General features: G+C 37.8%; 1 protein-coding gene across 2 annotated transcripts in view; it reads right to left on the bottom strand.

The window, feature by feature from the left end:
- Aass (aminoadipate-semialdehyde synthase) overlaps positions 1-15,983 on the bottom strand; it is a 63,807-nt gene that overhangs the window by 10,687 nt on the left and 37,137 nt on the right. For both annotated transcript variants that reach the window (XM_046422391.2, XM_046422392.2), the window contains exons 15-19: positions 15,728-15,854; positions 13,003-13,113; positions 12,797-12,905; positions 11,915-12,055; positions 6,347-6,514 (exon numbers count right to left, since the gene is read on the bottom strand). In XM_046422391.2, coding sequence (XP_046278347.1) covers positions 6,347-6,514; positions 11,915-12,055; positions 12,797-12,905; positions 13,003-13,113; positions 15,728-15,854 — 656 coding nt within the window. The remainder of the gene's footprint in view (positions 1-6,346; positions 6,515-11,914; positions 12,056-12,796; positions 12,906-13,002; positions 13,114-15,727; positions 15,855-15,983) is intronic.

Genomic DNA, 15,983 nt, shown 5'->3' on the forward strand with positions numbered 1-15,983 from the left:
CCCTCCCCTCCCCTCCCCTCTTCTCTCTCTACCCCATCTACTGTAATTCATTTCTCCCCCTTGTTATTTTTTTCCCTTTCCCCTCACTTCCTCTTGTATGTAATTTTGTATAACCCTGAGGGTTTTCTTCATTTCCATGCAATTTCCCTTCTCTCTCCCTTTCCCTCCCACCTCTCATCCCTGTTTAATGTTAATCTTCTTCTCATGCTCTTCCTCCCTACTCTGTTCTTAGTTACTCTCCTTATATCAAAGAAGACATTTGGCATTTGTTTTTTAGGGATTGGCTAGCTTCACTTAGCATAATCTGCTCTAATGCCATCCATTTCCCTGCAAATTCTATGATTTTGTCATTTTTTAATGCAGAGTAATACCCATTGTGTATAAATGCCACATTTTTTTTTATCCATTCATCTATTGAAGGGCATCTAGGTTGGTTCCACAGTCTTGCTATTGTGAATTGTGCTGCTATGAACATCGATGTAGCAGTGTCCCTGTAGTATGCTCTTTTTAGGTCTTTAGGGAATAGACTGATAAGGGGAATAGCTGGGTCAAATGGTGGTTCCATTCCCAGCTTTCCAAGAAATCTCCATACTGCTTTCCATATTGGCTGCACCAATTTGCAGTCCAACCAGCAATGTACAAGAGTACCCTTTTCCCCACATCCTCGCCAGCACTTGTTGTTGTTTGACTTCATAATGGCTGCCAATCTTACTGGAGTGAGATGGTATCTTAGGGTGGTTTTGATTTGCATTTCTCTGACTGCTAGTGATGGTGAGCATTTTTTCATGTACTTGTTGATTGATTGTATGTCCTCGTCTGAGAAGTGTCTGTTCAGGTCCTTGGCCCATTTGTTGATTGGGTTATTTGTTTTCTTATTGTTTAATTTTTTGAGTTCTTTGTATACTCTGGATATTAGGGCTCTATCTGAAGTGTGAGGAGTAAAGATTTGTTCCCAGGATGTAGGCTCCCTATTTACCTCTCTTATTGTTTCTTTTGCTGAGAAAAAACTTTTTAGTTTGAATAAGTCCCATTTGTTGATTCTAGTTATTAACTCTTGTGCTATGGGTGTCCTATTAACGAATTTGGAGCCCGACCCCACAGTATGTAGATCATAGCCAACTTTTTCTTCTATCAGACGCCATGTATCTGATTTGATATCAAGTTCCTTGATCCATTTTGAGTTAACTTTTGTGCATGGCGAGAGAAAGGGATTCAGTTTCATTTTATTGCATATGGATTTCCAGTTTTCAAAGCACCATTTGTTGAAGATGCTATCCTTCCTTCATTGCACGCTTTTAGCCCCTTTATCAAATATAAGATAGTTATAATATTGTGGATTGGTTTCTGTGTCCTCTATTCTGTACCATTGGTCCACCCGCCTGTTTTGGTACCAGTACCATGCTGTTTTTGTTACTATTGCTCTGTAGTATAGTTTGAAGTCTGGTATCGCTGTACCACCTGATTCACACTTCCTACTTAGAGTTATTTTTGCTATTCTGGGTCTTTTTTTTTTCCATATGAATTTCATGATTGCTTTATCTATTTCTACAAGAAATGCTGTTGGGATTTTGATTGGCATTCCATTAAACCTATAGAGAACTTTTGGTAATATCTCCATTTTGATGATATTAGTTCTGCCTATCCATGAACAGGGTATATTTTTCCATCTTCTAAGATCTTCTATTTCTCTCTTTAGGGTTCTGTAGTTTTCATTGTATAAGGCTTTCACCTCTTTTGTTAGGTTGATTCCCAAATATTTTATTTTTTTTTGAAGATATTGTGAATGGAGTGGTTGTCCTCATTTCCATTTCAGAGGATTTGTCGCTGATATACAGGAATGCCTTTGATTTATGCGTGTTGATTTTATATCCTGCCACTTTGCTGAATTCATTTATTAGCTCTAATGGTTTCTTTGTAGACCCTTTTGGGTCTGCTAGGTATAGAATCATGTCTTCTGCAAATAGTGATAATTTAAGTTCTTCTTTTCCTATTTTTATGCCTTTAATTTCTTTCGTCTAATTGCTCTGGCCAGTGTTTCGAGAACTATGTTGAACAGAAGTGGTGAGAGAGGGCATCCCTGTCTTGTTCCAGATTTTAGAGGGAATGCCTTCAATTTTTCCCCGTTCAGAATGATGCTAGCCTGAGGCTTAGCATAGATAGCTTTTACAATATTGAGGTATGTTCCTGTTATCCCTAGTTTTTCTAGAGTTTTGAACATAAAGGGATGCTGTACTTTGTCTAATGCTTTTTCTGCATCTATCGAGATGATCATATGGTTCTTATCTTTAAGTCTATTGATGTGGTGAATAACATTTATTGATTTCTGTATATTGAACCAGCCTTGCATCCCAGGGATGAATCCTACTTGATCATGGTGCACAATTTTTTTGATATGTTTTTGTATCCAATTCACCAGAATTTTATTGAGGATTTTTGCATCTAGATTCATTAGAGATATTGGTCTATAGTTTTCTTTCTTTGAAGTATCTTTGTCTGGTTTAGGAATCAGGGTGATGTTGGCCTCGTAGAATGAATTTGGAAGTTCTCCCTCTTTTTCTATTTCCTGGAATAGCTTGAAAAGTATTGGTATTAGTTCTTCTTTAAAGGTTTTGTAAAACTCTGCTGTATACCCATCCGGTCCTGGGCTTTTCTTAGTTGGTAATCTTTTGATGGCTTCTTCTATTTCCTCAATTGATATTGGTCTGTTTAGGTTGTCTATATCCTCCTGACTCAATCTGGGTAGATCATATGACTTAAGAAATTTATTGATGCCTTCACTATCTTCTATTTATTGGAATATAAGGATTCAAAATAGTTTTTGATTATCTTCTGTATTTCTGAAGTGTCTGTTGTGATATTGCCTTTTTCATCCCGTATGCTCGTAATTTGAGTTCTCTCTCTTCTTCTCTTCATTAGCATGGCTAAGGGTCTGTCGATTTTATTTATTTTTTCAAAGAACCAACTTTTAGTTTTGTCAATTTTTTCAATTGTTTCTTTTGTTTCGATTTCATTAATTTCAGCTCTGATTTTAATTATTTCTTGCCTTCTACTTCTTTTGCTGTTGTTTTGCTCTTCTTTTTCTAGGATTTTAAGATGAAGTGTGAGATCATTTATTTGTTGGTTTTTCCTTTTTTAAAGGAATGAACTCCAAGCAATGAATTTTCCTCTTAGAACTGCTTTCATTGTGTCCCATAGATTCTGATATGTTGTGTCTGTGTTTTCATTTATCTCTAAGAATTTTTTAATTTCCTCCTTGATGTCTTCTATAACCCATTGATCATTCAGTAACCTATTGTTCATTCTCCAAGTGATGTATGATTTTTCCTTCCTTCTTTTATCGTTGATTTCCAGTTTCATTCCATTATGATCAGATAAGATGCATGGTATTATCTCTACTCCTTTATATTGTCTAAGAGTTGCCCTGTGACATAATATATGATCTATTTTTGAGAAGGATCCATGTGCTGCTGGGAAAAAAAGTGTAACTGCTTGATGTTGGGTGGTATATTCTATACATGTCAATTAAGTCTAGGTTATTAATTATATTATTGAGTTCTATAGTTTCTTTATTCAACTTTTGTTTGGAAGATCTGTCCAGTGGTGAGAGAGATGTGTTGAAGTCTCCCATAATTATTGTATGGTGGTCTATTAGACTCTTGAACTTGAGAAGAGTTTGTTTGATGAACATAGCTGCACCATTGTTTGGAGCATATATATTTATGATTGTTATGTCTTGTTGGTGTATGGTTCCCTTGAGCAGTATGTAGTGTGCCTCTTTATCCTTTTTGATTAACTTTGGCTTGAAATCTATTTTATTTGATATGATATGGACACTCCTGCTTGTTTCCAAAGACCATATGAGTGATATGATTTTTCCAACCTTTCACCTTCAGTCTATGTCTTTTCCTATGAAATGCATCTCCTGTAGGCAGCATATTGTTGGATCTTTTTTTATCCACTCTACTAGCCTGTGTCTCTTAATTGGTGAGTTTAAGCCATTAACATTTAGGGTTATTATTGAGATATGGATTGTTCTTCCAGCCATATTTGTTTATTTATGTTACTTAACATGGTTTGTTTTTCCTCTTTGATTATTTTTTCCCTTTACTGTACTACCTCCCACTGTTGGTTTTCATTGTTATTTTCCATTTCCTCTTCCTGTAATGTTTTGCCGAGGATGTTTTGAAGAGATGGTTTTCTAGCTGAAAATTCTTTTAGCTTTGTTTATCATGGAAGGTTTTAATTTCATCTTCCATCCTGAAGCTTAATTTCACTGGATACACAATTCTTGGTTGGAACCCATTTTCTTTCAGCGTTTGAAATATGTTGTTCCAGGACCTTCTAGCTTTCAGAGTCTGTGTTGAAAGTCCAGCTGTTATCCTGATTGGTTTACCCCTAAATGTAATCTGCTTCCTTTATCTTGAAGCTTTTAAAATTCTCTCCTTATTCTGTATGTTGGACATCTTCTTTATAATGTGTCTAGGTGTGGATCTCTTATGATTTTGCACATTCGGCATCCTGTAGGCTTCTAGGATTTGGGATTCTCTCTCATTCTTCAAGTCTGGGAAGTTTTCTCATATTATTTCGTTGAACAGATTGCTCATTCCTTTGGTTTGGACCTCTATACCTTCCTGTATCCCAATGACTCTTAAGTTTGGTCTCTTTATGTTATCCCATATTTTTTGGATGTTCTGCTCATGGTTTCTTAAGAGTCTTGCTGAACTGTCTATGCGCTTTTCAAGTTGAAATACTTTGTCTTCATAGTCTGATGTTCTATCTTCTAAGTGTTCTACTCTGCTGGTAGTATTCTCATTTGAGTTTTTAAGTTGGTTTATTGCTTCCTGCATTTCTAGGATTTCTGTTTGTGTTTTTATAACCTCTATCTCCCTCTATAGCTGATCTTTTGCTTCTTGGATTTGTTTATGTAATTCATTGTTGAAGTGATCTTTCATTGTCTGATTTTGCTGTCTAATGTCTTCCTTGATACTCCAGATCATCTGAAGCATGTATATCCTGAATTCTTTATCTGACATTCCATCTGCTGCAGCTATTACCTCTTTTAAGGTTGAGTTGACCTGCATTGCTTGTGGTCCTTTCTTTCCTTGTCTTTTCATACTGCTCGCGTTTCTTTCTGCTTGGTGAAACTGTTGTGTTCTTGAATTTCCCCCCTATATATTTATATTGCTCTTGTATAGTTGGAATGTCTCCCTTGCAGGGGCGGGCGGCAGCTGTGCTCCTCCTCCAATTGGGGTGATCTCTCTACCACGTTGGCGGGCCGCTGGGCCTGTTCTCCAGGTTGCAGGTCTGCCTACCTTGCAGGCACAGGCGGCAGCTCTGCCCCTCCTCCAATTGGGGTGATGTGTCTACCATGCCGACGGGCCGCTGGGCCTGTTCTGCCAGTCGGTCACAGGTCTTCCTACCTTGCAGGCGCGGGTGGCTGCTCTGCTCTGCCCCTCCTCCAATTGGGGTGATGTGTCTACCACACCGGCGGACCGCTAGGCCTATTCTGCCAGTCAGTCTCAGGTCTGCCTACCTTGGTAACGGACATTTATATTTTTTCCTCCTAGAATGTGTTATCCATTGGGTGGTCTAAAAACATTCCAGGGCTGGAGTTTTGGCTCAGTGGCAGAGTGCTTCCCTGGCATGTGTGAGGCTGTGGGACCCATCCTCAGCACCACATACACATAAAACAAAATAAAAGATCCATTGACAACTAAAAAAATACTTTAAAAAAATTCCTGGTGTGCTTTGGGGAAGTCCCTGTCACCCTGTCCCTTTCCCCAGCTCCAATCCAGATGTTTCAAATGAGACTGACTCCATCTTCATCAATATTGAATATCATAGATCAAAATATACTTTTATTCTACCAACATCGGAGATAAATCCCAGCTAAAGAGACAAAAAATGCATTTTTAATGATTAGAAAGATGAGCTTTTATATTTCCACTGGATTTCACAGAGTGCAAGAAGTAAAGCCCCTGCCATCTGCCTGCCACTGTGTGGAAATCGGGACTGCAGGGAATCCTGGCGAAAAGGGCTGGGGAACAAAGAGAAATTGAGTCCTGGTGAGGCCACATGGCCCCCAAATCTCACAAACCTGAACCTTCTTGCCCCTGACTGCTAATAAGGCATTATATTTTCCTTTGTGATTTTGAGTTGACATCTGACATTCTAAAACTGTTAATCAAAAGAGAAAAGAGGCACATTCTAAAACTGTTAATCAAAAGAGAATATAGGCTGTGATTTGGTTTTTCATCTCAATTACTTTGATTAATAAGGGAAATTAAGTATTCACACACTTACATCAAAACTGGCAAGGTGTTTAATCTACAATACAGTTGCTTACCTTATACCTCAGTGTGCCCCGCAGCAGCGTGTGGGCAGACGGAATGCCGTAGATCTCAGCATACCTGGTACTGTCTCTATTGGGATACCCTTCCAGATTCAGTCCCGGGAAGTAATCCATGGAAGTGACTGCGTCCAAAAAGGACACCCCTCCTGTGACATTCACGACCTGAGAACATTGAAGAGGTGCAGGTGGGGTTACAGCAGAGCTTGTTCCCCTCTGGGTTCATCTGCATCAACTACCCCAAAGAAACAGAAGTTTAAAAAATAAAATTTTAATGAAACCATCGTAATCAGCATCCCAGAGTCAAGCTGTTTCACTGTTACCATAATTTTATAAATTTTTCAATAAACTTATGAATTATGGTAACACTAAGGCAAAAATAACAGATACTTATTTAAATGGCTTCTATGTTCAAATCGAAATGGTAATTTTTTTGTTGTTGTTTTCACTCTCACACCCTCTTGAATTCCATGTCAGGCCTGAGTCATACATTCCTTTCACACAGCTAGCATTTATTGAGCAGCTACTATGTATGTCCAGGGATCACACAAATTGTGGAGAGAATAAGGACAGTGATGAGTATGATGTAATATCTGTCTTCCATCTACTCTTTTTCTCATTGAAAATTAACTATATGTCTATCCAGTACCTGGAACCATGAAGTAGCAACTACAAAGAGCTCACAGCCAGACCAGTACATAAAACTTTGTGTACATGTTAGAGGGCAGGTGAGGTTGTGAGGAGACCTCCCTTCACAACAAAGACAATGCTGAGAGCATACAGTGAAACTCAAATAAGTACTACCCATAATCTTATGGCCGATGAGAAGTTAATCATGGATTCCCAAGCTCTTTAATATCTCACATCTTTTACCTGTACCTCTTCCCACACGCACATTCAAAATGCAGTAAAGCTGCATGACCAATGTAATTCTGTAATACGTACACTCAGAAAAATGAGAAATTATATCCCATCTGACTCAAATGTATGATATGTCAAGATCATTGTACTGTCATGTGTAACTAATTAAAACAAATTAAAGAAATAAATAAATAAAAGGCAAGTGGAAAAAAATGCAGTAAAGCTCTTTTGTTCTGTTGCTTGGTTTTGTCTTTATTTTAATTGGAGGACTACATTTTCTTTTAGTTTGTGAGGTTTGTGGTTATCTGAGAGATAATGGAAAGAATTCTGGAGTGATAAAATCAGGGCTGAGACTTCGGGTCAGGGATCCTAGTGAGCTGGATTTTGTCCTGGCTGCACAGCGAGCCACCATCTCTGACCACATCTCTAAAACTGTACACTCGACAAGGCACAAAGAGGTTTCCAGGGAGCCTCAGGACGAACTCAAAGGAATTTTCCCAAAGGCAATGCTTTGGCTACACTTAATTACTCCCATAGTTATTTGCAGATGGGCTCCACATGTGCCTTAACATGAACAATCAACACCTCATCTCAACATGGCGGAAGACCAGGAGGAAAAGGGCTGCCCAGACTGCAGTGTCAGGATGGGCAGAATCTCTCTGGTTAAAACGCTGTGCTGCTGTGAGAAATGCCTTCCATTTAATTTTCTTGTAACCCCTTCTGCGATGCACCACTAACATTTCCAGAGAGGCAATTTCTGTACTATTTGTTTAAAATAAATCTTCTGATATGATTCGAAAGTTTTTTAAAAATCAAATAAAGAAGGTAAATGTTGACGCTTAGGGTCTCCACATCCATTTCCCTTCTATAACCTATGGCAATTCCAAAGTTCTGTTTACTTATTTAAAGGTTAGGAAATTTTTAAAAAAGAAAAACTGAATAAAAATGATGAAAGATGAAAGTCCAGCATCTTACCAATGAGAAATAAATCAGCTAGTTCGTAAGTCCATCATGAATTCTGGGGAAGAAAATCAGGAACTGTAAACTGAATGGTATTGATTCATTTAGAGAGACTGACAGTTGGCTAAGCAACCAGATCCAGAAAATTACAGGGTAATCATTACCACTTGTATCAATTCAGAGTTGCATTTCTAGTGACATACCATGGGTTCAATAAACCCTGTCATGTTTAATATTTAAGTAATGACTTGAATGAAGACAGAAAGATGTATCTACTTCACAGAGAGTATGCATTTCATTTCTTTATTCTCTGATGATACTAACATCCAAGACCTACTCTCAGCAGAATCTGGCTCATCTCTCATTGATGTTGCAGGCCACTCTAAGTCCAAATGTTTTACACACACACACACACACACACACACATGCACGCATACATCTCCTAGTCATTAAGAATCATTGTCAAATGTTTTATATCAAACATTCAAATAACCACAATCTGCTTCATCACTAAGCAACAAGAAAATTTTTCCCTATGTAATTAGTTTTTAGTTATTTATTTTTATTTGTTCTTTTTAGAAATACATGACAGTAGAGTATATTTTGACATGTTTATAACCACAGAGAGTATATCTTATCCTTATAGGTTTTCAGAAAGTCACCTACTTCTACTCTAAAGTCCTGGAAATCCTGACTGACAACTGATGTGATATGAAAATTGCTCAAGTGATACAACGAGGAATTTAACACAGGAAACACAGAGTCATTTATTCCAGGCCCATAGTATTTCAAGTGCCTTGGGTACCTTCTCTTCCATCTAGGCAATAGCATATTTGATAGAGGTAGAAACTGAGGCTCAGAGAGTCACCCATGAGCAAACTTGAAGCCAGGTCTATCCAACTCTAATGCCCATGTGCTTTCTACTTCATGACACGGCCCTCTTAATTGTGCTTATTTCTGAATGAGTATTTTGAAAAGATATTGACACAGTATATCACCTCCGATTGTGCCACCAGTGGAGTATCTGAGGAAAGTATGGATTGCTGTGGGCAGTGGGAGAGCCATAATTGTCCTGATTTCCTAAAGGCTACTGCAGTCAGGTGCTGGCAGGCAGGGGAAAGTGGGCTCCTAGAAAACTTAACCTTGAAGCTATGGTTGCAGAGAAAGCAGGTTTTACTTGAAGTATGTGTTTATCTGGGGTAGACTGGGAGAGGAAGCTGAAAGAGACCATGACAAAGCTCTGCCATGTCCTGCCCAAATGTAAGACTGTCTTTCTTCCCAAGGCAGGAAAGCTAAGCACCACCTGTAGAGGAAAAGGAACTAGGAGAAGATGAATCACTGTCTCTAAATAGGTGGAAGGAAATCAGACTTGTTAGAAATCTGATTAGAATTGAGAAATAGTACCAGTGTCTGGAACTTACCACAAGGACATGAGATAATATGTCCTAACTCATTTTCTAATTGCTGGAAAAGTTTGACACTTCAATTTTAAATAGAAGCCAGAGAGATCACTTGGCTCCCTCGGTAAGATTCTACGTGTCATTTAAGGCTGGCTCTGTGGTGGAGGTGATGGAAGCAGAGTGGGTGGAGGGACAAGAATACAAGAGAGGTTTTAAGAAGTTTAACAGTCTGGCTCCGGAGACAGACTGGATACACTTGAGTTACTGAGTGACTAATAACAACGCCCAGAAAAATACAGACAATGGAGTGTTAAGTATCTGACATGTAATTGAATTCAGACAAAGGAGTGAATGGAAGACAGAGTGTCAGGAAAAGCTGTCCGCAAAAAACTTAAGCAGGACCTTGAAAAAAAAATGCAAAGAAAGAAAAGCATCATGTGTTTTCTTTTTCAAATTCCCCACAGTGTCAGGAAAATGTGAAAAAGCACTCCTTTCAAATTCAACAAATATGACTTCTGCTGCCGAGAATAACCTCTTGCTTTTCCTGAGCTCTCATGACCATTAATTTCTTTATTTTGCTGATATCTGCTAAAGACTGATGACATGCCTGTCAACCAGTTGTTAAGCAGATTGCAATCTCTAGGATTTCACTGAGTCTTATTGCGGGAACCCTGCGAAGCTGATATTATTGTCCTCTTTAGACAAGAAGCCCAAAGTCCACCCAGCTCATGGCAGAACAAAACCAGGTCCATGGGTGTCCAATCCCTTGCTCCTTCCACTAGGCATTCTGCTGAGCCTTTCATTGGATCTTCCCTAGCATTGAGATAGCCTCCTGAAAATCAGCATTTTGCACAATTGAAGCAAGAATTTTTCTAGCTAGTCCTAGCATTTGTAAGAAACACAGGCCAATGTCCTTCCAAAATGCAAGAGGTGGAAGGAGCTGCTGAAATGCAACAGGAGGCAGACAGTAAGCAGCACATGAAAGGATGTGTGCACTTGGGAGAACATTGGTCTGAGATTCTGGCCCAAACCATAATGATTCATGGAACTGGAGAACTGGATGAAATTTCAGTGTTCATATCACACATGGAGAGACTGATATGCAATGGACTTAACCATTGCCTAGCCTTTGGTGACACTGTGAAGGAAGCCAGCACTTGGTTTCTTATTCTGAAGCATTCAATATCTTTCCCACATTCGCCTAAAGTGCCCTGCTTATTTAGTAGGGTTCTAAATGAATCTATAGTCTGCTGATCACACTAGAATGTAGATGGACACTAGAATCAGTTGGGAAGATTTTTTTTTAAATCCCAAAACTCTGGTGAATCAGAATCTTTAAGGATAGGACCCAGGTATCTGATATGCAGCCAAGTTTATGATCAAGATTTACATCATAGGCATGAAAGACCTGGCTGATGGGCAATGGAAACAATCAATAAGTCCAAACAATTGGGAGCCACATCCCAAATCATGTGATTTAATACTGGGTCAGCCGTTTGTGCCTAACTCTCTACAATTGACTTCTCCTTCATGGATTTGCTTCATAAAGGGAAGCGCCCTGCCTGAATGGCACCTTCTTATCCTTCCAGGCTGAGCTCAGCCTTCTCTCCATTGCTTTTCCTTCTTTCTCCACCGACCATTTCACCTAGGTTAGATCAGCTGCCCTCTGTGTATGTCTGTGGCATGTTAGTATACTTTAGAAATGCTTCTTCTTATATTATAGTTGTTTATTCCAGTGTCTATTGTTTCACTGATAGCAAGCAATCTAGGAAAAGGGGAAAGAAAAGGTTTTGGAGTCATTTAGAACTGGCTTTGAGTCCCTGATGATGACCTTGAACATCCTCTCTGAGACAATTTCCTTACATGAATTGGTAAAAATAATACTAAATTAGGAGAGTACTTATGTTCTGTTACACAGCAGCTAGGGATGAAATTGTACCGAGAGCCACCCCCATCAGTGGTGAGTTCTCTGAGGATGGGCACTGCATTCAGTGTGGCAGCCTTTGGTGCCTCATCCCACAGCCAACAACAGCAGCTACTCAGTAAATGCTGAAATAAATGCAAAGATGACCAGAATGTATGAGTGTAGAGATGAGATGTGAATTTCCAAAAGCAACTTGCAAGAAGACAAAAAGAGAAGAATGCGAACAGGCTTTGCTGGAAGGTAAGACCACACTAAATGGTACAGGAGATGTATGCTGGGAAGGAAGGGACAATGGGGGCGGGGGAGGCAGCAGAGCCATTGTTAGAGGACCTCGGCAGCAACTCAGGGAGAGAGAGTTTGGACTTTGTTAGGCAGTCATTGCAGGTTTGTATCTCTAAAGCTTTGAAGGTATTTCTTTACCTTTCCATTGAGCAGATAGGTGGCAGGCTGCATGATATTCATCAAAACGCCCATTGGACTCCAGCTAAATTTGTATCTCAAAGGGTTGTCTGAATGTTCAGGGGCTGGGATCCCACCACAGTAGGAAATGTAAGATTCAATCTGTAAATAAAAACATTAATGGATGAGGGAGAATAAAAAATAAGTTAGGGAGAATAATGAATTTAAATCATCAGTTGAGGGCAATGATATTCATGGGGTAAATCTGCTGTAAAGTTTTTCTTCTTTTGAAGTATTAAAGCTTTAACTATATGTCCTTAACATCAGACACTAATTGATTAACTAGTTATATTTGATAAACATTAAAAATAAAAGGGATATCTAGAGAGAGTAACTAACATTTTGTTCATTTAAAAATGAACTTCTTATCAATTACTTCTTATCAAATTACTTCTTATCAATTCCAGTTCATATTAAAATTTACATGTATTTTTATATTCCAAAAATTAAAACAGTTAACATATTCAATAGTACTTTGTTATGTGCAAATATCTCATACTCCAACATAATGACGATATTCCAAAGACCCTTTTCTCACTTTCAAAAGTCAAACTATATTACAGAACCTCCAAAGCAGTCCATAAACCTCCATAAAGAATTTATTCTTTATGAAGCTAAAATATTGTAGTAATGTCCATTTTTTCTAAAAATTAGTTGCTACCCAAGACTCAGACATTGTTTTATATTTTTGACTGACGGCACAAAATTTTATTTGAAATTCCCCGGCAAAGAATGAGCTATAATGCAGCAGCATCATTCGTGACAATTATAGAAAGATTGTGTACATGAGAAACGACCTTTTAATGTCTTTCTAAATGGACTTTGGGATTAAACTAGGCTCACCGTGGCTCCCACTTCTTTGGCCTTATCAATTGTTTCCATTGCCAACATGTGATCCAGCCCAGGGTCCAATCCCAATTCACCAATGACAGTGATTCCAGCATCCTCCACACTGCAAACAGGTGGAAAGAGGAACAACAAAAAGTTGGATATAAAGTGAAAACAAAGCCACAGAGCCACTTAATTTGTTGGAAATGGTTGGAACGCACCTCTTTTCCAGTTCTTTTAGGGCTGGTGTGATGTAGCTTGCAGTGATCATGTTAACTTTGCTTGCGACACATGCCTTGGCCACGATAGGATGCAACACGTAAGGCAACAGGCTTAAAAACAGAGGCAGAAATGAATAAGAAACTCTCTTTTCATTATGGATTGGATCTGGAATGTCCCCCCTAAAGTTGACGTGTTTCAGGCTTGCTCCCCAAATCAGCAATGTACAGAGGTGGGGCTTTGGGGAAGTAATTGGATGGACTCTGACCTCATCAGTGGATTAGTCCATTGATAGCTGAATAGACTGCTGAGAAGTAGTGAAAACTGTAGGCAAGTGGGACACAGTTGGAGGAAGTGGGTACCTGAGAGCATGCCCTGGGGACTATGTCTTGTCCCTTCCCCTACCATCTCTCTGTTTCCTGGCTGTCATGAACTTCCTCTGTCCTGCCCTTTCACCATGATTTTCTGCCTCATCTCAGAGCCAAAGCAATGGACCCAGTCTACTATGGACCAAAATCTCCTGAACCCTGAGCCAAAACAAATTTTTCCCAAAGTTACTTTCCTCAGGTGTTTGTCACTGTTGCAAAAAGCTGACTAACACACACCCCCTTCCGACGCACCTTTATCTGTATGAACATTCAGTCCCATGGCACTTCTCTCAGAAATGACCAAGGACTCCCTGAGGTTCATAGAATAAATTCATCCTGCTGGCACATCTAAAAGCCTCCTTAGTGACCCTCACTTAACCTCCATCTCTTCCCTCAGTCTGTTCATATGTTATATGGAAACAAAGGAGTAATTGTCATTCTTCACTCAAGGTCTAGATGGAAGGACTTCAGTTGATGTTGTTTTGATTTTTGGAAAATGGGATTAGAGCTGACCCCTCTTTTTGAAGGTGATATAATGGGCACTCAGTGGGACATACCTTGAGTCATTTGACTTCAACCCAATTAATCCAAAATGATTAAAAGTATCAGTTGTAAAAAACACACTCAAAATGCAAATGGATTTTCAAAGAAACTAACCAAATTTGATTACTATTTCATATTAAATCATTAAAAACTAAAATTTTAAAAATTAAAACCATTAAAATTTAATATATTATTATATTTGTTTGTAAAACATTTTTGCCCATTTTAGTTCTTAAACCCCTAACACTGTATTTATATCAAAATAACTTTTCCAACTTAAAAAATAATAAAGTTATTTAAGGAATAATACAGAATAATAATGTCTAATGAAATCACCACTATTCAGCATATAAAATTCACCAAGTACAAAAAAGTTAAACAAAAAACAGATTTTACTAAGGCTAACTGCTATTGAAGGCTACTAGTTTGCTTAATTTGAATTTTGAACATTAATAAATTGCCTTTATCCATTATCTTGTCATATTTTGCTTCAGATTTCCTTTGAAGTGTGTTTTATTATGTTATTTTCTTTTTGTTTTCTCAGAAAAATGGCATATTTAAGTATCCATGTGTGATAAGATAAATTATTTTGCTTTACTATGGTTAGACTACTCAAGTTTGAATCAGAATTATTTATCATAGTCATATCATTACCAGACAAGATATATTTATCTTTAGTTAATTTTTGCTAAATAAAAATTAATTTATATAAAATATGTCTAATATGAGTAAACTTTAAAGTGCCCAAGGTGAGCCTATATTCAAAGATATCAAGAGGTAATGCATAACTTCCCACCTATAATTAGAATCACCTTTCATTCAATCTGTTTCCAAGTCTACTTTTTAAAATGGACATTACAAAACTTCCTCCAAAGATACAATTTGAATCTGATCTAACTATGGACATTATTAAGCAATCACTATCAGTAAGCAGGTAGTTTTTTTTTTTTCTCCTACCTTGGAAAAATTGTATTCTAAGAATAAATCACTATTCTCATGACTTTGACATTCAAATCTAACACTGACCTCATGTATATCTATCAATCAATGTTAGATCTATAAAGTTCAATCTGCTTTTTTAAGTAGCAATAATCACTATATTGGAAGATATGTTCCCATGGTAAGACTTAAAATGTTTAAAGGAGAATCTCCTTCTCAATTAAGCTTTACAAGTCCAGAAGAAAAAATAGACAAAAACATGAAATATGAATAACTCATGATCCAGGAATTCTACTTCAAGTTTAAAATCATCAGAACGTAGTCTATATGGTCACCAAGAAACAAACACTAAAATGTTTATAGCAGCATAATTCATAAATTCAAAATCCAGAAACAACCTAAATATCTACCAACAGTCAAATAAATAGCAATTGTATATTCATACAAAAGAATTCTACAGAGTCATGAGAATAAATAAACTACAATTCCAGACAATAACAAACGTTTCTCACAATCACAATGTTGAATAAAGGAAGGATTACTGGTTGAACCCAAGTACACCAAGGTTGGAAACAGACAAAACCTAATCTGTATGTTAGAAGCCAGAAGAACATTTACACTAGAGGACAAAGTTGATGAATGGGAAGTGACACAAAGAGTTCCTGGGGTACCACTCCCATTTGTTTCTTGATGTGGATATGTTCATTCTAAAAATTCACTGAGCTACAAGTTTTATGCACCTTACTGGATGCATATTTCAATTGAAAAGAGAACAGAGGAGCAGAGGAGAGAAGGGGAGAAGGAGAAAGACCAAGAGAAAATAAGGGAAGAGAAATAACAACCAAAAAGAAATATAGAACTCATTCTTTCCAAATACCTGATGACAAGATCCTGTGTTGCCACCAAGGAGCCCAACTTTTCTTCTTGTGTACAAATGTTCATGCTAACAGGCTTGATATTATATTTCTTGCTTAACTGTTTAATTTGATTCATCATGTCAGAGCCTATTTCAAGAATTAAAAAGTCCAATTTTTAGATTTCTTGCCACTGGACAAAGAGTAACATACAACATCTCCAAAAAATAATTTTAGAAAGAAAATTGTTATCTAAAATTTACATCACAACAGACACTA

Source organism: Marmota monax, unplaced genomic scaffold, assembly GCF_021218885.2.
Source record: "Marmota monax isolate L192 unplaced genomic scaffold, Marmota_monax_Labrador192_F-V1.1 WCK01_AAM20220418_F8-fsc00027, whole genome shotgun sequence".
NCBI classification, from domain to species: Eukaryota; Metazoa; Chordata; class Mammalia; order Rodentia; family Sciuridae; genus Marmota; species Marmota monax.